General features: G+C 32.1%; 2 protein-coding genes across 3 annotated transcripts in view; both read right to left on the bottom strand.

The window, feature by feature from the left end:
• The window catches only part of LOC127708682 (uncharacterized), a 37,744-nt gene extending 33,997 nt beyond the window's left edge, over positions 1 to 3,747 (bottom strand). The window contains exon 1 of the mRNA XM_052213793.1: positions 3,665 to 3,747. Within this exon, the coding sequence (XP_052069753.1) occupies positions 3,665 to 3,690 (26 nt within the window). The 5' untranslated portion in view covers positions 3,691 to 3,747. The remainder of the gene's footprint in view (positions 1 to 3,664) is intronic.
• Positions 3,748 to 6,225: 2,478 nt separating this feature from the next.
• Positions 6,226 to 22,379, bottom strand: LOC127708676 (tRNA-dihydrouridine(16/17) synthase [NAD(P)(+)]-like). Of its 2 annotated transcripts, none has more exons than XM_052213781.1 (12): positions 22,311 to 22,379; positions 19,001 to 19,238; positions 18,278 to 18,437; positions 16,445 to 16,557; positions 15,784 to 15,866; positions 13,700 to 13,803; positions 12,631 to 12,775; positions 11,974 to 12,070; positions 11,228 to 11,319; positions 9,156 to 9,351; positions 8,135 to 8,210; positions 6,226 to 6,716 (listed from the first exon to the last, which is right to left on the bottom strand). In XM_052213781.1, exons 2-12 carry the CDS (start codon positions 19,229 to 19,231, stop codon positions 6,421 to 6,423), a joined length of 1,593 nt encoding a protein of 530 aa, XP_052069741.1. In that variant the 5' UTR covers positions 19,232 to 19,238; positions 22,311 to 22,379; the 3' UTR covers positions 6,226 to 6,420. The 2 variants fall into 2 exon arrangements, with proteins under 2 accessions (XP_052069741.1, XP_052069740.1); XM_052213780.1 differs by having other exon boundaries at positions 19,001 to 19,235; positions 22,311 to 22,371.
• Between the last annotated feature and the right edge of the window lie 116 nt (positions 22,380 to 22,495).

Genomic DNA, 22,495 nt, shown 5'->3' with positions numbered 1-22,495 from the left:
CTATGATTGTCCAATTACGTTTCAATTTTGGTCATCATTATTACAGCAAATAAGATTGTACAGCAGGGATTTTGCCATCAGTAAAGAGCAGATATTCCTTGGTTTCTATTCAGAAAGCTTATTCCTAAATCTTTTATTTATAGTAGCAAAAAATTATATATACAAATGTAAATTTAAGGAACTTACTCCTAATATTGTTTGTTTTAAATATAGAATAAAACAATATCAGTCATATGAATATTACATTGCAAAGAAAAATAATAATGTTGATGTATATGAAAAATTTTGGACCCCATTACAATATATATTTCCACTATAGAGTATGATATTGATCTTTGGGCAAATTTTTCTATTAGTTTTTGTTTATACTTTGATACATATAATTATAAACAATAATTATGTACATAAGTAAGTAATGTATGTGTGTATGTAAGTAAGAATTGTATGTGTGTATGATATCAATTTATTTATTCATAAATATTTACCCTTTCCTTTTTTTTTTTTTTTTTTTTTTTTTTTTTATTTTTAATTACTTTCAGTGTGTTTTAGAGTTTGTCTTAGTTATTTAACTTTTTTTTTCTAGGGGAGGGGGTTAAAGTTTATTAAAATCATTTGAAAATTCATTGCTGTTAAAGGAAATATTGAAAAAAGGGAGGGAAGAGAGAAGAAAAAGACAGACGAAATGAAATTACTCTTAACCTACAATTTCTGTTTGATTCCTTAAAATCTAAATCTAAATAATATCACATTTTTGAAAAACTTTTTATTTTTTTGTTTGTTATATTAGACATTTATGTTGAACCATCTTATTTGTTAGCATCTAACTTTGTATTTCTTACATGTTTTTTATACCGGTATATTATATTTAATGAATATTACTAACAACCACTAACTCCTGTATATATAAATATCATTACTAATGTTAACGAGGCCGGGATAAGGTACCGGTATTCGATGTTTTAAACTAACAAATGTACAGATTTCAATAAATATATATATTTAAAAAAAAAAAAAAAAAAAAAAGGTTCTGTCCAACTAACGTTTAATTCCATGAAGGTTTGACAAAGTTATTGGTGACTGAAAAACTTTAACCTTAAACTGTATCTTAAAATGTTTACTGTAAAAAATCTAAGTCCATTAATTAGTAAAAACATGAAAAATGAAAATATATAGTTTCAAAATTTTGCTCTGAAGTCTTTTGGTCATAAAAAAGCTGTCCAAATTTCATGAAATTCAATGAAGGTTTGATAAAGTTATTGATGACTAAATACGTTTAACCGTAGACTGTATCTAATTGTTAATTGTAAAAAAAACTAAGGTCATTTATCAGTACCGGTAATACGGAAAAATGAAAATAAAATTTTTCAAAAGTTTGCTCTGGATACAGTCTTTTGGTCATAATAAAGTTTCTGTCCAAATTTCATTAAATTCCATAAAATTTTGACAAAGTTATTGATGTTTAAAAATCTTTAGGCTGAATTATAAATGTTAACAACGCCGACGCCACTGCCGCTGACAGAAACTATGATCACTTCATCTCGATAATTTGGGTACCCTCAAGTTACATGTATGGCTATTTTTTATTTCTCAGAACAGCAGTGAAATCCAAACAATATCAATTAAGTACATTTACAAACAGGAAGTTATTGTGTACTTGTAATTTGGATTTTTTTGGTGTTATTATTACTGATCTACTGATATTAAAGGGAAATAATTTATATTTGTCTATAATCTGTAGCATCTTTATGTTTTATCAAGTGTCAACTTCCATCATAAGGACATTTTATAAGTTATTTGGTCTAAACATTGTTTCCATGGTTACTAAACTAATATCATGTGTTCTGAAAAAAAACACTGAACTTTATTTGAGTAATTTTTTTAAAAATAATGGTTGAAAACATGATTTAAAGGGACATAATCAAAGTTGTATATCACATAAAAATTCAGCAGATTATATACAATGTGACTTTTTAAGTTCCCTTTAATAACAGCAGATCAATTCCTGTTAGAAAACAAAACAATTATAATCACGGAAATTCAATGGTAAAATAATTTTTATTACACTGTACTTGCTTCATACTAACAACCTTTGACTTAAGCAATGAGCTAAAATGTTTTATCAGTTAATCAGTTAGTACAGGGTGTGTACAAAAAATTTAGCAATTGGTATTGTGAAAAGCCTTTTGAATATGCACAGTAAATGTTATTGTTCTTTTACAAATAAAGGTTCTGTGACTTGATTATAAGTATTTCTCTCAACCTATTGCGGTTCATTTAAAATTCGGACCCATCAAATCATACTGTTCAACTGGTCAGAAGCTTTAACTAACTGCTGTAAAATCATCAAAATGCAAAAGAAACAAGAAGAGTGCACACGCTGAAATGTCTCGCCTGCTTTACTGACCATTGATTTTATGCTGATAGTCCTAAATATAAAGTTTTACTACAAGTATCACATAAAGTTAACATGATCAAAGAAAATGAGGTAAAGGTCAGATAAACCAAGCCAGAAATACATGTAACCCTTAAAATCATTCCATACACCAAATATAGTTGACCTATTGCTTATAGTATACAAGAAACAGATCAAACCATGAAAACTTTATATTGAGCAAAGAACCATGAAAATGAGGTCAAGGTCAGAGGAACCCTGCCAGACAGACATGTACACCTTACAATCATTATATGCTTTAAATATAGTTGACCTATTGCACATAATATCTAAGAAACAAACTTAACCAGGAAAACTTAACATTGATCAATGAACCATGAGGTCAAGGTCAGATGAACCCTGCCAGACAGACATGTACACCTTACAATCATTACATGCTTTAAATATAGTTGACCTATTGCATATAGTATCTAAGAAACAAACTTAACCAGGAAAACTTAACATTGAACAATGAACCATACACCTTACAATCATTCCATACACCAAATATAGTTGACCTATTGCTGATAGTTTAAGAAAAACAGACCAAATCACAAAAACTTGACATTGATCAATGAACCGTAAAAATGAGGTCAAGGTCAAATAAAACCTGCCAGACTGACATGTACATCATCATTTTCATACACCAAATATAGTTGACCTATTGCATACAGTATTAGAAAAACAGACCAAATCACAAAAACTTAACTTTAACCACTAAACCATGAAAATGAGGTCAAGGTCAGATGACATCTGCCAGTTGGACATGTACACCTTGCAATCATTCCATACACCAAATATAGCAGACCTATTGCTTATAGTATCTGAGATATGGACTTAACCACGAAAACTTAACCTTGTTCACTGATCCATGAAATGAGGTCGAGGTCAAGCGAAAACTGTCTGACAGGCATGAGGACCTTGCAAGGTACGCACATACCAAATATAGATATCATATTACTCATAATAAGAGAGAAATTAAGAATACTAAAAATCTTTACTTTTTTTTCAAGTAGTCACTAAACCATGAAAATGAGGTCAAGGACAATGGACATATGACAGACAGAAACTTCCTAACATAAGGCATCTATATACACAGTATGAAGGATCCAGGTCTTCTATCTTCTGAAATTTTAAGCTTTTAAGAAGTTTGTTAACGTTTGATCACTATCCCTATGTCTCCCTTTCTGGGACAGAAGTCGCAGGCTGGACAATAAAATAAAGAATACTTACGATCTTTTACGTCTTGATTTCCACATTATGGATTAGATAGTTAGCTGGGGTCATTTAACATCTAACACAACCACTTAATGCTGTAATGAGTCATTTGAAAGATGAGGAAGTAATTTTTGAATTGCTATAAAAATGTTAAAATTGAGTGTTCATGCTTTTCCTTTTAAAATGTATTCTATACTTTTAAGAATATATCATAATTTTGAATTTAAAACATGTTATATTCAGTCAAAAATAAGTGTTCAATAAGTTTCCATGGGGAGATAATCTAACATCATCTATCCCCCCTTTTTTTTATGAAATATTGATTGGACTTTCTTATCTCCCTTTAAATCTTCATGGAATCATATTTTAGCTACAAGTATATTTCATTGAGAAAATTAATGTAAAGACAGCTTTGTAACATGTAAATCATCATTTTAGAAGAGATAACTAAACATTTTAATTGGACTTCTTTTATAGCAATTCAAAAATTTCTACCTCACCTTTCAAATGACTCATTACAATAAATATATGTGAAGAAATTTTAAGGTTACACTTTCATTATCCCTTTGCACTTTGAAGACTTGACTGTGGTTCTGCTACAGCAGTTAGTTTAAATCAGTGACCATCTGAACAGCTTGATTTGATGGTATGAGTATGCAGTTAACTGGGACATTAAATCCAAGGAATGGTTTAGTAGAATGCAAAGCTTTTTGCTCATTAAACCCAACCATTAACTCTTGGAGGCATCTTCTAGCAACCTTGTTTATTTTCATGTCTGGTCCCATCCCCGCTTTTGCCTTCCACTGTTAACTAAATAATTTGCCCAATCTCCAAATCCATTAAATGTTCATATTGTACATATTGATATATTGTGAACTTGTTCTTGTCCAGTATATGCAGAAAATATTTGTTGCTAGAAAATAAAAAAAAACAAAATATGGCAGACGTCAACTGAAACTATATACAAACCAATATCAAGTGTACTATCTTAGAAAATTTCAAAGTAGTACTTTTTTAGCAAACATACTAGCAAAAGAAATAATTTTACCTCTGCTTTCTAAATAATTACTGCACTATTGTCACTTGTTTAAGGGTAAGAAAAAATAGTTCGCCTTCCCATCTCAAGCATTTTGCTAATTTTATCTACTGTCAATAAAAAAAAAATCACCATGTCTTCAGTGACCATCATATTACATGTATCTGCATTCTTTGTTGTTGATTTCCATGTCTGCTTTTCCCCCTTTTGTGTTTGAATCAATTGAGATGTTGTGGCTATGTGGAATATACTTATTGTTTCTTTTTATTTGTAAATTCATATTCTTTTGAAATGAAGGTCATTTAGTCTGAAAGCTAAAATACCCCCATGCCATCATTTCAAATTTTTAGATTATCAAAATCAACAAAGGTGTTGATGAGTGAAATCTTTATACAAATTTGATTGATTGATTGGTGTTTTAATGCCACTTTTGGCACTATTGTGCTATTTTGTGGCGGTCAGTTTTTATTGGTGGAGGAAGCCGGAGTGCCGGGAGAGAACCACCAACCTTCGGTAGGAAAACTAACAATCCTAGTATATTAAGATTTACAAGTCCTCTTCCTGAAAGAATAGTCCTCCATTTTCATATTTTTCTGATTCTCAAACTCCTCCAAGATTTTGTTAAGTGAATCCTTAATCCAAATTTGAAGAAGATCCAGCAGATAATGAGGGCACTATCCTGACAAGAATAAAGTTATGCCAGACAGACTGACACATAGACTGACAAAAAGATCATGGTACAGATAAAAAAATATCAAACCCTCCACAACTTTGTTGTATGGGGTAAAGTAACTGCCACAAATTGTCTGTTTATAGCAAACTATTCAAATAGAGTATATTACTCCCAAATTTACAAAGTATAAAGCTTTTATTGCTGTTCTTCACCTCAAAGGCACAGTAAGGCCTTCAATAAAGAGAAAAAGCTTACATCTCAATCAAGACAGTCCCTAGCATTTTTCAACTATTTTTTTAGTAACGGCATACAATTCTGTGTTTTTTTCAAACCAGTTTCCAACCAGAATATCATTTGTAGACTTATACAATTTTATGAAAGAAAACAATGTAACCTTTGTGTGACCATAAATATACAACCTCTATCCAAAATAAAGCTGCCTTACGCCAATAGATTTTATACTTAAAGAGCTTTGCCAGTTGATTATGAATACAAATTTAGGCATCCATCAACTTCTGATCATTGAATGTTCAGTTCTGCTGATTAAAGTTGTAGTATTGTAGTTTAAATACAAATTATACTTTGAAAATTGAAATCAGAGAAAATAAAAGAAGAATATGTCCATGTAAATTGTTTTGTCATAAATCAGGCTGTTGGTTTTTTTTGTTTGAATTGTTTCACATTGTCATGTTAGGGCCTTTTATAGCTAACTATTCAGTATGGATTTTGCTTATTGCTGAAAGCTGTATTATGACATATAATTGCTTAAATCCGTTTCATTTGGATTCTTTTGGATAGTTGTCTCCTAAGCAATCATACCACATCTCCTTATTTTATACTAAGTGAAAAAGAGAAAAATACATAAAGTCTGGCATTCAAATTTCATTGACTAAAATATAATACCCAAGTCTTTTGTTGCAGAAGTGACAAAAACTACCAATGATTTTTCTTTCAGTATAATTTAATAACCATTGATTTCGTTACTCATCAGGTATTAAAAGGTAAAATTTTTATAATAGTTTAAAATTAATATAAAACAATAAATATTTTAATAAAACTATATCACAAACTATTGGTAGAATCTGCTGATTGAACTCCAGAATGTTTTACACTATCTTCTAATGTGTTGTTGACTATTGTTTGCTCTTTATCTTCTGTGTGTTTACATGATAAAGAGTCATAGGATGAATTATTCAAACACCTGTCAGAATCTGATTTATCACAATCTCCTATTTGGTTTGTAACTTTATTTTCAGACAGTCTTTCCCGAGCAGACTTTTCAATATTGTTTAATTCCTTTTCTTTAAGATCATTTTCCATCTGTTTCTCTTTTCGAGTTTTCACTAAAATATTATGTCCTGAAAATATTTAAAATGTTGTAAATACATTATATTACAAGAATTGATACTATATATCAACCATAAAACTTATACTTAATATAAAATTTATATAGCAACTTCTGAAAGGAGAGTGGAATACTTTATTTATATAGATTATAATAACGATAACACACTTCCAAAACATGGTAAAATCAATTGACACTAGATACCAAAATGATGATTGTGGCCAAGTTTGGTTAAATTTGCCCCAGTAGTTTCAGAGGAGAAGATTTTTGTAAAAGTTAACGGACCATGTCAGACGAGGAAGACGGACACCATGTTATCAGAAAAGCACACTTGGCCCTTTGGGACAGGCGAGCTAAAAATAATGTATATAATAACTCATTCTGAAATACATGTATATTTGCCATTGGACAAAGAGCCAACTACAATTAATCCATTTACCAATAGACTATTTTCATATTACCGACTTTTGACTCCAAATTATATCATTTTTCGACAGGTTACCTTTTCTGTGGTAAGACATCCTGGTACTCGGTCAAGTAAGAGCAACCAAAATAAGAAAAATCAAACATATAATCGTTGTAATTTTAGGGGAAAGTTTACTGTTTTCTGATGATTTTGTCATGTAAAGCAGTTAATTTTCCCCTAAAATTATACCGATTGAAAGCTTTATTTTACTACTTTACCTTGCTCTTACTTGACTTGGTACCAGGATGCCCTACCACAGAAAAGGTAACCTGTCGAAAAATTGTATAATCCGGAGTAAAAAGGCGGTTGTATGAAAATAGTCTATTGTTATTTGTTCGGGAGTAAGTCAAGTATGAAATTAAGTTAATAATGACCCAAATTAATAAACTGTTGATACAGAGATATGTCTCGTTGTTATGTAATTTTGAAAGTATAAAGCAAATGTTGAGATCAAAATGGCAAAACTTTAACAAGTAAACTTAACTATGCAAAACATTCATCCAATAGACCATTACTGAGAGGATGGGGCTAAATAATCTCCATGGAAATAAAATGTGCCAATACACAACTGCATATCAAATGCCATTAATCTTCCACTAGTGGTTCCACATTAACTGACCTAATCACAAACTTACACATGTTAACAATGTAAAAGTCACAAAGTCAATAGATCATGACTGAAGGGCAGGGCCAAATAATCTCCATGGAAATCAGATGTGTTAATACTAATACAACTGCATACTAAATATCATTGACCTAACACTAGTGGTTCCCCATAAACTGACCTAGTCACAAAATAATACATTGTTGACTTCACTGACGCTGATGGGAGAAACAGGATGCCTAAGTCTCGCTTCTCTACTTTGTCAAGGCGAGACAAAAAACTGAGACTGACATGAAAGTCCAACTCTATGGATTGGAAAAGGGATGACATTATAAACCTTGCTTTGGTATCAAAATATTACCTTTACAGTCTAATGTTTCTGTCCACACTTTCTTCTTACAGCAACTTTTACACAACTGGAAGTCACATCGCTTACCCTACAATACAATCAGACTTAATTAAAAAACAGAAATATAAAATTTCTTTCATTGTCTCAAATTTTTGGAATACCAGAAAGTACATTGTGAATAATATTCCTTTCAAACATATGTACTTTTAAGAAGTTTCAAATATATTTAGTTAAAAGTCATTTTATTTTTAAAATGCAGATATATAAGATTTTTATTTTTTGATTGAATATTTAATGTCCTAATTTATATTAAGACTTTCCTTTGTTTAATCATTTAAATAATTTTTATGATGAAATAATTTTCATCATTCTCGCTGCACCAATAAATGAACACACATAGTACTATCGAAAACTGCACTAATATAAATCACGATGTCATAAAACTGAAACTAGATGAGTCGGAAAGACAAATGTGGCCCTGCTCGCAAAAAATGCTTGAAGCCATATTTAGGAGTGGAAATTTTCAAAGTCCAAAACCCGTAAATTCGGCAAAAATCAGCAGAGCAGAACCAAATGTAAACTCTATCTGTAACTCATCATAGTAGACTCATACTTAAAATCAGCTCAATATGTGAAGGCGTTTAGAAAAAAAGTCTGTATAACTGTTCATTGCCGAATGACAGAATGACAGACAATGGTAAAACTATATGGCTCCGACCTAAGTAGACGGGGCAATAAAAGGACACCGGTAAATATAGACTGAGTACTGTAAATTCAGAAATTATTGCGTGCATTTATTATTGCGATTTTGTCAATTAGACTAAAATGCGATTTTAATTTTTGCGATATTGAGAAAAATCCTGTTTAATTCATATAAAAAATTTCAAAATGCGAGTTTAAATTATTGCGATTAAAACCCTGTCGCATTTTTCGCAATAATAAAAACATCGCAATAATTTCTGAATTTACAGTAATAAAACTGTAATAATTCATATGCTCGTAAAATTAAAACATTTACAATAAATGATCATACCCTTGGGTTTGTGCAGTCTACACATCTTTCAAAAATCTCCCTCCCTGGAGTTCTATCAAAGTTTTTATATGGGTTTCTTAATTTCTTTTTTAATTTATTTTTAGACAGTCCGGCTAGTTCAGGGGGAGGGTTTTCCATATGTATCTGTCTTTTCGTAGGAGCTTTCTTGGCTAGATTCTCTTCTGCTTGTTCAGGCCTGTAATGAAACAAAAACTATTAAAGCATATCTAAGTCTGTCTGATTAAATATCAATTTATAAGTCACTGGTTTTTAGGTAAATAGCTATTCCAGGCAAAAATAACTATGAGGGCTGGACAACTTTTTTTTATACCCCACCATCCATAATTTTATTTCTTTTTTTGCACGAAATTGTATTTGCTTCCACCCTTAATAGCTACAGAAATAAAATGCTTCACTGAGCGCAGCTGGATACGACTGCAGAGGTCTAACCCTGAACAGTTTGGGCGAAAATGGACACAATATTCGCGCTTGATACAGGTTTGAATTTGGATTGTAATTAAATATTTGACACATAATAGGTTTCTGACACCGAAGTAGTCAAAGAACTTAGAATTGGTTAATATGATTGAATTTCTATTAATTTTTTTGCTTTTGTGCAATACACTATGCTGTTGCCAATTGACCCCCAACAACAACAACAACAACAAAAAAATTTACCCCCCCTTTTTTTTGCTTTTGAGAAATACAATATGCTGTTGCGTATTAACACCCCCCCCCCCCCCCCAAAAAAAAAAAAAATATTTGAAGAAATTTTCTTTTTAATTTCTGAAATCTGAAGTGAAAAAAAATATTGCCCCCCACAATTTTTTTTTACCCCCCTCCCCCTTTTTCCAAAAAAAAATTCTTTCCCTCAAGATATGGTCATAATCTCAATTCAAATTTCCAATGGAGTTTGCAACCATAACATGCATAATTACCTATTTAAATACATCATAAAAGTCTTATTAATAAATAGATAATTTAAAAGCAGTGTAAGGGAGGTAATCCAACATTGTACAACATTGTACAATTTTGTTTTTGAATTACCTCCCTTACACTGCTTTTAAATTGTCCATTAACTAGGAAACCCTTGTATTTTCCCCTTTTTTGCCCCTAATTCCTAAACGGTTTGAGCCATAACCCCCCAAATCCATCCTAACCATCTCTTTGTGGTATGGAAACTTGTGGTATAATTTCAGAGAGATCCGTACACTTAAACACAAGTTATTGTCTGGAAGTTGCAAAAATGCTTATTTTTGGTCCATTTTTGGCCCCTAATTATTTAACTCTTGGTACCATAACCCCCAAAATCAATCCCAACCTTCCTTTGGTGGTATTGAACCTTATGGTAAAATTTCATAGAGATCCATTAACTTAAACTAAAGTGATTGTGCGAAAACTAATGTGTCTTCGGACAACGACAAGGACGCCAACGTCATACCAATATACGACGCGGTCGTATAAAAATATGTTATGGCCAACCATCCAATATATTTTTCCTGGAATAGCCCTTATGTATACTAGTTATTAGGTGACATACACAAAAATAAGGCTCTAAATAAGACACATTTTATAGTTAATTCAAAGAAAGTTATAACCTTAAAGTGAGGAACACAAAAGTACTGCATTAACAAAAAATCTCTGTGCAGTGTTATTGAACATGTTTCAATTTTAAACAAGTGACTGAGCTTAACCATTTGTGTAAATTAGGAGAGCAGAGGACCATTGAATGAAGGTGTAAAAACTATGGAGTTAAATGTATGCAAAGAACTAAATTTTCAATGAAATTATTGTGTGAAAAAATGAATTTTTTACCTTGAGTTACAGCATCACGAAAGGCTTTTCCGGATGTGCTAAATTGTGAAAAAATGGATCTCACTTCTTACCTGGAAATTTAACCACATATGTGAAAATGTCTCAGCTATGAAACGAGCCATCATACATATCCAAGTTTACCATATGGGCAGAGGAATTAAGGAGACGGCTACCATTACCACCTACCTGAAATGAATTGCCCATATATACTCGGTTGCCAAAATTTAAGGATAAACAGTAATGATTAGGCTACTTACGTAGGTCTAACATAAGGCTGACAGATCCAATATGGGTGAGGTAGATCAGATGTATATTCTTCGTTAGATTCATTGTATTTTTTAATGTCTTCCTGAAAAGATAACTTTTAGGTCTTATTTTCTTTTCTTTTATTATCCTTTTGCATTTGTAATATGATAGTAAGGTTCAATTCTGTAATGGTTAAAAGTAGCTTGTTCAATGGTATACATCTACTTATATTTCTAAAATCCTTGCCTTTGTCAACATGTACTTATATTTCTAAATTCCTTGCATTTATCAACATGTACTTATATTTCTAAAATCCTTGCCTCTATCAAAATTTAGAAAATTACAAAAATGTAAGTGTTTATCAAATACCTGAACTCTACCGAGCAACTTACCAAAAACCTTACTTTTAACAGCAACAAAGCCTTCTCGGCCATTCTACTGAGAAACTTACCAAACATCTTTTAACAGCAACAGAGCAACTTACCAAAAATCTTTCTTTTAACAGCAACAGAGCAAATTACCATACATTTTTCTTTTAACAACATGACAGCCTTTTTGGCCGTTCTACAGAGAAACTCACTTAACATCTTTCTTTTAACAGCAACACAGCCTTTTTGGCCATTCTACAGATTAACTTACCAAACATCTTTCTTTTAACAACAACACAGCCTTTTTGGCCATTCTACAGAGAAACTTACCAAACATCTTTCTTTTAACAGCAACACAGTCTTTTTGGCCATTCTACAGAGAAACTTACCAAACATCTTTCTTTTAACAGCAACACTGCCTTTTTGAAACATTCAACAGATCTACCACTTCCTATCATTTCCCTAATATCTAAATGAACCTGTAATCTGAATAATACATGTGACTAAGAACATGACCTTATTAAATACAATGTATCATACAGCACTCATTTTAGTTCTGAATTCTTCTTTAATTTGATATGAGAAAGGATAGAATGTAAGTCATATTTAGTTCTTGCAGAGATTGTTTTGATTTCTAATATTAGAGTTTTGTGTAAATGATGTATAAGATTTAGCAATTTTTTATTTTTGATGAAGGAGACAATTTTGGTTTTAATCCATTGAGCTATATCAGAGAAGATTTTTACAGTCAATAGAAGAACGGATGCAAAGTGATGGTAATAGCTCACACTGTCCTTCTGGCCAGGTGAGTTCAAAACTTCAGAAAATATAAGAAAAATGCATTCTTTGTCCATTTCAAGTTTAAGTTCAACATGCATAAGTTGTCTACAAATTCTTTGAAGAATCTGTGCCATCACCCATTATTGTAACAGATTTGCCCCTATTTCTAGCATAAAACTTCTTTAAATAATTATTAATTCTGTTTTTACTGACTTAAAGGTAATTATTTAACTGTAATGAAATATTTCAAAATTGAACAAACTTACGCATGCTGGAACATTTTAAATAGATGACCTCTGACATAAGACAAAGGGCATGGATATTTATCTACAAGTTGAAGGTATTCTTCACCCATCTGATATACTGGTGGATCTATACCTTGGAACAAGGCAGGGTTGTGCAAATTTCCCTCTGAAAAAGGAAGGTGGCATTATAAATTATCTATAAGTTTGAGTATTATGGTAATGTTAAAACCTTTAGATACCTTTTTGTGTTATTTGGTTGCCTTCTCATTGTGAAAAAAAACCTCACATCTCTTATTCATAAATTTTTTTTTTCTATTTGAAAATTTCACCATGCCATCAAAATGAGAAATGAAATAACTAGTCCTATTAACCCATTTCATATTTTATGAACTTATGACAATTTTGATATTTCTGATGTCTCTTAAAACATCATGTATTAATAGAAAAGGAGTAGGTTTGATAAGAACCTAAAATGGCCCCTATTTTTAGCTACAATTTTAAAATAGGATTATTGACCAATATTACAATGAATCATAGCTAATACAATGACTAGACAGGAAATATGTCTTTTTGTTGAAAATTTATGTACTTGCCTTCTGTTCATGACATCCCAAATAGCACTCATTTTGATTTTCCACAAAAAACAGGTAAATTTCCATTCGATTTTTTTTACTGGAAACATAGAGCGCATGCATTGACAAAAAAGAGCTTTTAACATAATGTCTGTTATAACATTTAACATATTTAACTTGAAATTATAGTTTGTCGAAGCCTGCGCTCTATGTTTCCTAGGCCTAAATCTGGTTGAAATCTGGACAATTTCATCTAATTTCGCAAAAATCATTATTTTGGCCTATTTAAGATGTAAAAATGAACACTCTAAAATAAAACATTGACAAAAATAGTTGTATTTAACTTTCTCACATATCTTCTCATCAACTTAAAACATTTTTTTTCTTGAAACATTGAACCTAATGATCATTTCTAAAGTGAACAAAATTGTCTACAAAACTAACCGACTATTCTAGAAATAGATCACATCATTTTAAAAAAAAATTTAAATGTTGAAGGGTGACAATTCCCATATTACCTGCAGTCATCACACCATGAACACCAGTGTCCTTCATACATCTGTCCACATCTGGCAGGTACTGAATATTACCATTAGCATATACTGGTATCTTTAATTGCTCTCTATAACACATTTATCTTATTTAAACGATCATATGCAAACGTAATAACATATAAATATATATAACTTTGTGTCAATTCAAATTGTTGAGGTCACAACTCATGGAAACAAAATCATTCAAAGGGAGACAACTCATGTTTTTTTGCAGTAGAGAGAAATTTTTCAGACATTTTTAAACATACAGACAAGGTAGACAATAGACTATTTTCGCATTACCAACATTTGACCCTCGGGTAGAATTTATTTTTACAGGTTACCTACACTGTGGTAGGACATTCTAGTACTTCGTCAACTAAAAGCAAGTGAAAGAAGTAAAATCAAGCTTACAATTGGTACAATTTGGGGCAAAGATTAACTGCTGTATGTTTTCTATGTGCGACAAAATCATCTGTTAACAGTTAATTTTTCCCCCAAATTGCACCTCTTGATATTGTAATATGAATATAGTGTATTCATCTACCATTTTTTTATTGTTTTCTTTTGTTTCAAATGTTGCATATGACCTTCAAACTAAGGAGAAAAATATGTAGAAACCACAAGGTAGTTGGAATAACCCAAGACTTTGTTGCATGAATAAATATAACCAACATTAAATTAATAAGTATTGATGCCAAGGTAACATCATTATGATCATATTCATATTATTCACCAAATATTGAACTATAGATGTCTTTATTTCTTTTTAATTGTTTGGAAGCCTTTCTAAAATTGTCCGTTAAAAAATTTTGAAATTATAAGAAACTAAGGTTTCAACTCCCTCAGTTAAAGCTGACCTTAGATAAATTTGGCTATTTTTTAGGTCCTTTTTGGGTCATATAGCTCTTCAATTGTTTAGGTAATTATACATTCTTGGCTTTGAAATATTCAGATTTCAGTAATCTGAGAACTCTGCTTCTAACAATAAGAATAGACTCATTCTGAGCCCTTATTCAAACACTTAAACTGGATGACAGTTGAACAGAGAATAAAATATCACAAGTTTGTGATGACATTTAAGTGTATCAAAAATGATGCCCCATCATATCTTACTAGCAAGTTTCATTATGTTTCAGACAGAAATCCATACACATTGAGAAATGCTGTTCAAGGAAACCTCATACTACCTAAACCAAAAATTGAATTGTTCAAGAAATCTTTTATGTATTCTGGACCATTCTTGTGGAATAATTTGCCAATATCGTTAAGAAATATTACAAATGTTAATTCTTTCAAATACAAAATAACAGATCATTTATTGAAATCAACCTGTTGAAAAAAATATTGAATACTGATTATTTCATGTTTATTTTTTCAAAACATTGTTGTTGTTGTGGTGGTGGTGGTGGTGGTGGAGGTTGGTGGTGGTGGTTGGTGGTGGTGGTTGGTGGTTGTTGTTGGTGGTGGGTAGGTGGGGTGGTGGTGGTGGGTAGGTGGGGTGGTGGTGGTGGTGGGTGTGTGTGTATGTGTGGTGGTGGGTGGGTGGTGGTGGTAGGTGGTGGGTGTGTGTGTGGTGGTGGTGGTGGTGGGTGGGTGTGTGTGTGGTGGTGGTGGTGGGTGGTGGTAGGTGGGTGTGTGTGGTATTGGTGGTGGTGTGTGGGTGGTGGTTAGTGGTGGGTAGGTGGTGGTTGGTGGTGGGTAGGTGTTGGTGGTGGTGGGTGTGTGTATGTGTGGTGGTGGTGGTGGTGGGTGGGTAGGTGGTGGTGGTGGTGTTGGTGGTGGTGTTGTTGGTGTTGTTGTTGTTCCTGATGAAGGTAAATCCAGAAAAAGCGCTTCAGACACATGAAATTTATAACATGTTGTTTTCACTTTTTGGAGTGGCATCTCATTGACTGTAATTAGACACCATCTTTTGTCAACTTAACAGTAATCTGAGAACTCTGCTTTTAACAATAAGAATAGACAAGTAGACGCACTTGCTGACTGATAGCTATCTGAAACCCTAGACATTTTACAAATCAGCTACCTGACAGAATTGGCATTTTTTCATTTAAATAATGAGCTACCTGACTGCCTTTATATGTTCCCAGTTTGCTATACCAGTATTCCTTCCTTTCTGGTCTCTTGTTCTTCCATGGACTGTCAACAGCTAAAATATAAGGTAGATATAGTATTCTTGTAAACCAATGAAAGATTACTGGTTTGTAGATTAAGAAAGTATGAAAGTAAAAAAAGATTTTTCAGACTTTGAGAATTAAGACTACAAAAGAAATATCATCAATTAAAGGATCAAATAGAGATATAAACTGTCTTGGAAAATTTGGATTTACTTTGAGCAAATTACATATTTCCATCCTAAACTTCTTAAATGATTACTGAAAAGCTGAATACACAGAAACATTTAATATTATCAGAGGAAGGATAATTTTTTCCATAAACTCTTTACATTTACATCCTATTAATTTACAATGCAGTGATCTAAGTACTATGACTGTCACTCAAGATTTACAAGTAACATTTGAAAAATATGCTGCCATTTTAGAAAAACAGACTTAAATCAACTGCTTGTTCCTGTTATAACATATTTCTTGGCTTGAGGACTGACCATTTAACTTTGAAACAACTATTGATAAAATTAACAGACAAAATTTGTTGCATAAAGTTATCCTCTTTTTGTGTTTTGGTTTCAAGTCAGAAATGATACCGGACATACTGAAGAATACTTACTTGACAACCAGCTTTCTCTAACATCTGCGCATATAAAACAGTCTTCTGTATACTTTCAAATATTCTCACTTTGCAAGTTATTGGTACTTTTAAATTTTCATGGCAGACCTTAACTGTAAAAAAAATAAAATACAGGAATATATGCTACTGTCTTTATTCCAGGCAATAAACTGTTGATGCCAATTTTTGTTTATATTTTTAAGTTACTGTAGGCATAAGCTCAAAATTTCAATTTTATTTTTACATCAACATTTATAAGTAGAAAGTATGACATGTGTATTTCAAACAGGATTTAAAATACATGTACTGGTATGTGCATTTTTGAAACATACTGGGTAGTCCGATCACATCCCATATAAAAAGCATGGATCTATTATAAATCTGCAACAGAAACTTGCTGCCCCAAGTAAGGATCTGTAATTGTCATGTTTTCTTTATGGGCTGATCACTGCTGTACCAAGGCCCAAGGAACTACATAGTAAGTTTGGTTAAAGAAACATATAAATGTAAGCTTTGTTGTATATAGTTGTGAACAGACTGGATTAAAGAGTTATATTATCAGTATAATCAATTTACATTTAAAGCAAATTTTACATGAAACTTAAAATTGTCACCTGCAGTAAGGTGAGAGTTTTTTGGCTCTGTGTTGAAGGCCTCACTGTGACTTTAAGATGAAGAACAGTAATAAAAGCACTGTTCCTTTTCTTTTTGTGTTTTTGCTGTGCATTTACTGATTTCGTGTCATGGATGAATACCCCATATCCTTTATTTTTCTATTACATTAAGTGGAATAGTTTCACAATTCTTGAGTTAACAAGCATTCTAAGAGTATTGCATGGCAATACATAGTCCCCTACCGGAAAAAAATTCATTGTACTGGAACAAAATGCTAACTTGATCTATAACTTGTAATGGTGATAACTATATAACAAATATCAAGTCAATATCTTCAAGCATGATGAAAAAAAGTGTGGAAGTGAATTTTCTATGTCCAAGGACCATAACTTTGCACAAAATCATCAGACCAGAACAAAATTCTAACTTGATCTGTAACTTGTCATGGTAAAACTCTATACCAATTATCAAATCAATATTTTCAAGCATGACAAAAAAAAAGTGAGGAAAACTGATTATTTGAGTGAATTTTCTAAGTCCAAGGACCATAACTCTGCACAAAATCATCAGACCAGAACAAAATTCAAACTTGATCTGTAACTTGTCATGATAAAACAATACACCAAATATCAATCAATATCTTCAAGGACGAAGAAAAAAAGTGTGGAAAACTGATTTGCCTGACTGATGGATGGACAGATGGACAGACAGACAGACAGACAGACATACGGACAGAGTGCAAACCTAAAGTCGCCTTTGACTTCGTCGGTAGGGGACTAATAAAATAAAATAAAGTAACTGGGGGAGGCAATAAGGTCAAAAGCCATAGGAAAATATCCACAAAGTACACGCCTTTGTAAATAACCAGAAAACAAACCCACAAAATATCATCTTGTTTTCTTCATATATCACAATAAAGCGTAAAATTAGCTTGCTTGCAGTAATATTAAATTAATTATCTCCCCCTGATTTAAAAAGATGTGTGAAAAAGTTACACCTGTTGTCAAATAACATATTCTTTGATTCATTAATAAAATTTATAATTCTAGAGTATTCAAAAAGTATAGAATAAGCAATCATGTTTTCAGAAAAAAATAATAATAAATTTCAGTATTAGTTTATTTTTTACAACTTTTACATAAAAAAAAATAAGCAGAATATTCCATCGATATTCAGTAAAATGCTCAGTTTAACATTGTCAATCTACCTTACACTTACCCATTTTCTCTATAAGGTCCCATTCATCCTGTAGAAATGCCCCATAGTGACCACGCTTAGCAATGACTTGTGGACATCCTAGGTTAAGGTCAATTGCATCACAATAATCCTGAGCCAACAACCCTGCTTTCAATAAAACCTCAGGCTCGTTTGCACAAAACTGTAAAAAACCAAAAAATCATGTGGAAAAGTTACTAGTCTATTAGTAAAACTACAAGTATTTTGATTTCAATTCAGTAGCAGAGATGGGTCAATGGTTTGTACAAAAATGTACCATCTGAGGTGCCCAGTTTTCCCACATATCAAAGGCAGTCAGGAATCAAGGGTTCCCACCATTTGATGACACAACGAGCTCAAGATTTCTCACAAGGTTATGCCTGAGTTCCACCAAGTATTTAATCTGCTTCAACTTTAATTTTTTTTAATCAAAATTAACCATTATAAATTATAAAGTCTATACACATTTGAACCAATTCAATAGTTTTAAGTATATTAATGGATAACAAATTGGTGATTTTTCTTAAAGACAAAAATTTGATACATTCAGATTCTGCTCACCTTGGCAAATAACTGTCTTTCTTAAGAACAAGTTTCTTCTAACCTTGTTATATTATAGACTATATTAATTCCCTCAAAGAAAGGAGGGTTTCTCCCCACTTAGACTTTCTGCTCACCAGGACAACAATGGCCAGCTTTACGACAAAAATACAATTTTCTGCTCACCTGGACAATTAATGGTCTATCTTCAGTGCATGATTGGAGAGATTCTGCTCTGTAGCTAGCATCTCTGCAAAACACAGAAGCATGGAGCATAGGAGTATAACACAATTCTGCTCCATACCTTCTACTCAACATTCTCCAAGCTAGTTCACTCTGGTCAACCATTGGAGCAACTACATATTTTGCAGACTTTAGTGTCTTTTTCCAAAATTCAAAACCTTCCAACTTTTCCATTTCTCTGCTGAAAAAAATAATAATTAGAACATTTGTAAATTGTATACAAAATGTATCTTTTCTGTATATAAATTTTACTCAATAAAAAATTTGTTAAATACTTGGGTGCACTTGGTCGGCTTGTTCCGAACAGGTTCCATCTGTTCCAATTCCTGACATCATTTGAACAGATTGGAACCAGATGTATCATATTCAAAATAGAGGTTAGGGCTACCACTATGTTCAGCTGCATTAATAAAATTCAAGATAATAACCATAAATTGTGAAATTTCCTTAAAATTACTAATTCAGGGGCAGCAACCCAACAACGGGTTGTCTGATTTGTCTAAAAATTTCAGGGCAGATAGATCTAAACCTGATGAACATTTTTACCCCGTCATATTTACTCTAATGCTTCAGTTTCAGAGATATAAGCCAAAAACTGCATTTTACCCCTATGTTCTATTTTTAGCCATGTTGGCCATGTTGGTTGGCAGGCGGGGTCGTCGGACACATTTTTAAAACTAGATACCCCAATGATGATTGTGGCCACGTTTGGTTAAATTTGGCCCAATAGTTTCAGAGGAGAAGATTTTTGTAAAAGTTAACAGACGACGACGGACGCCAAGTCATGAGAAAAGCTCACATGGCCCTTTTGGGCCAGTTGAGCTAAAAAAGTGATGGATGTATGAAGTCAATAGTTCCAGTGTTGCAAATTCTTGTCTCAAGTGTTGCAGATTCTCAAATAGCGATAAGGTCTATTCATACTATGATACCACTATATATCACAACACACAAAACAATAGGATAGTCCTAAAATAGGTGTTATTTCAATGTGGAGATAGAAAAAGTCCTATCATACGACATTTTCCTATGCACATGCCTAGTTTTTACACAGTCAAATAAAGCAAATGTACTGATTTAAATAGATTTCCACTTAAAAAATTGACCACACTGCTCTAGTTTGACCCCTCCATCCAGATGAAAACCTACCTTATGACCATATGCTAATATTTTCATGCAGACGATGTTGTTTTGATCCCAACACTGCATACATTTGAAGCAATCATATGACTTTTATGTGTAAAATGAAATTGTACACGGAAAAACCGACTATCTCAGAACTGAAGTATTAATAAGAATGAATGTGAATATAGGTGACAGACTCATGGCGACAACAGGTATGTTGGCAAACGTGATTGTTGGAAAACAGATCTGTATTCAATTACAGATTTTAATTACTGCTATTGTCTGTGCCATTTAATACTCAGGGACATTGTAACAGTGGTTTGATTCCGCCAGTGTACTTTATCCGGAGGAAGAAAACCCCCAGTGATTTTTATCCACCAACAAAAATTCACTAGGTTTTTCTATCCGGGTCCAGTGTAAAACATCCACCAGTCATTATAACTTCTAAACAGTGTTTTTTGAAGGGGAAACGTGTATAAAATGTAGCTTTATATTTTTTAGTATATTTGAAACTTGCTTAGTTGATTTATGTAAAAAGTGGAGAGTTTTCATCCAAGGAATGTTCACACTAGTGTTTTTAAACAAGGAATGATTACACTAGTGATTTTGTACCGGAATGATTGCACTAGTTATTTTATACCAGGATCAATTACACTAGTACTAGTGCTTTAAATCCATACATCGATGAAGTGATTAGTACTCATTTTGGAACACACGATAACACAATAATGCTTATTAACGAATAAGATTTAAATAATTTTTCTATGCAATTCTATAAAATCATATGCTTTTAAATTGTCACTCATTGTAATATTTATATTTATTGGATTGCCGAAGTTTTTCTGTATATTTGCTTTTCGGTCGACTTGGATATAAAATCATATCTTCTATGTCAATATCAAAGGATGCTTCAACAATTGAAACTTTATGTAAGAACAAATCTGCTCTTTAAATTTGGTTTATATCAAGTTCAATGTCCTGGTCATTGATAAAGTATTTTGAGTTATAAAAACATCCTCCTCATTATCATCAATATCATTTACTAGATTGACTCAGATTAATTACACTGGTTTCTTGAAAATCGTTTTAATTTTAACCCATTTATTTATGTAAACAATAAACCGGTCTAATATAAGCAAAACAACGATATCAGGTTCGACGCTTTCACACTATTTACATCCAATACTCTCTAGTGAAAAACAGTTACCTGGAATAAATACACGGCGGAATGAAAGTACGCTTGCAACATCACAACTGTTCCCGTAAATTTTGATATCCAAAAAGAAAAATGATTGTTGTATGAGATCAGAGACATATAATACAATGTTATTAACAAAATTGTATTATATGTCTCTGATGAGATCAATAGTTTAAGTGTCACGAATTCTCGGTCAATTGTCGCAGATTTCCTAATAATTATACGATCTAATATAATAAATGTCAAAATCATCTGGGACTAACACCTATAATACTTAATTATTATTAATCCAAGAAATCATCAATGAAAATCTAAGCTGTCTCTGTCTTATTCAAAAGGGATAACCTAGGGTTTCCATGGGGGAACTCAATAGTCACAGGTGAAAATATTTCACATAATTTTATTTTTGGTTCGTGTTTTGTGTGAGAGTTATATTATTATACGCTCGTCAAAATTTTGACAGGACATATTATGGTATACAAATGTCCGGCGTCCGTCTGTCTGTCTGTCCGGCGTCCACATGTCGCCCCGTAACTTGAAAACGACTTATCCAAATTTCATAAAACTTAACATAGTTGTTTCTTATGATGGTCGAACGAACTGTATACTTTTTGGTGAAAATAAGATTAAACCTTTTTGAGCTACGGGACTTTGTAACTAAAACAGGGGGGTGTTTTTTTCACGTTTCACGATTTATGATTATTGCTTAAAACTTTACACACTTCTTAATTATATTAATCTAAAGATCTTTATACTTTTTGGTGATGATTCAAAATTTTATTTTAGAGTTATTGATTTTTTACAAAAAAAGGGGGGTTTTCACATGTCGCGCCGTATCTCAGAAACGATTTATGATGATTGCATAAAACTCACACACAAGACGACGGGCGTATCATGCGCTCGTGGCTCAGTTGTTTATTTACATTCACTTACAAAATTTTACAACGAAAACGTGCAATTTTCTGCAATAAAAAAATCCCCAGGGAAAACTCTAGAGGAGTTACTTATGGACAACAGGGAAAATATCAAAATGTCAAAAATTCCAAAATCAGCTGACATTGAAATTTTTGTATAAAGAAGTAATTAAACATTTACATTGTTTAATTTGTATAAAGAAA

This window comes from Mytilus californianus, unplaced genomic scaffold, assembly GCF_021869535.1.
Source record: "Mytilus californianus isolate M0D057914Y unplaced genomic scaffold, xbMytCali1.0.p SCAF_7, whole genome shotgun sequence".
Classification (NCBI taxonomy): domain Eukaryota; kingdom Metazoa; phylum Mollusca; class Bivalvia; order Mytilida; family Mytilidae; genus Mytilus; species Mytilus californianus.
The sequence above is the reverse complement of the archived record's forward strand: the minus strand, read 5'-3'. Positions and strand labels throughout refer to the sequence as shown.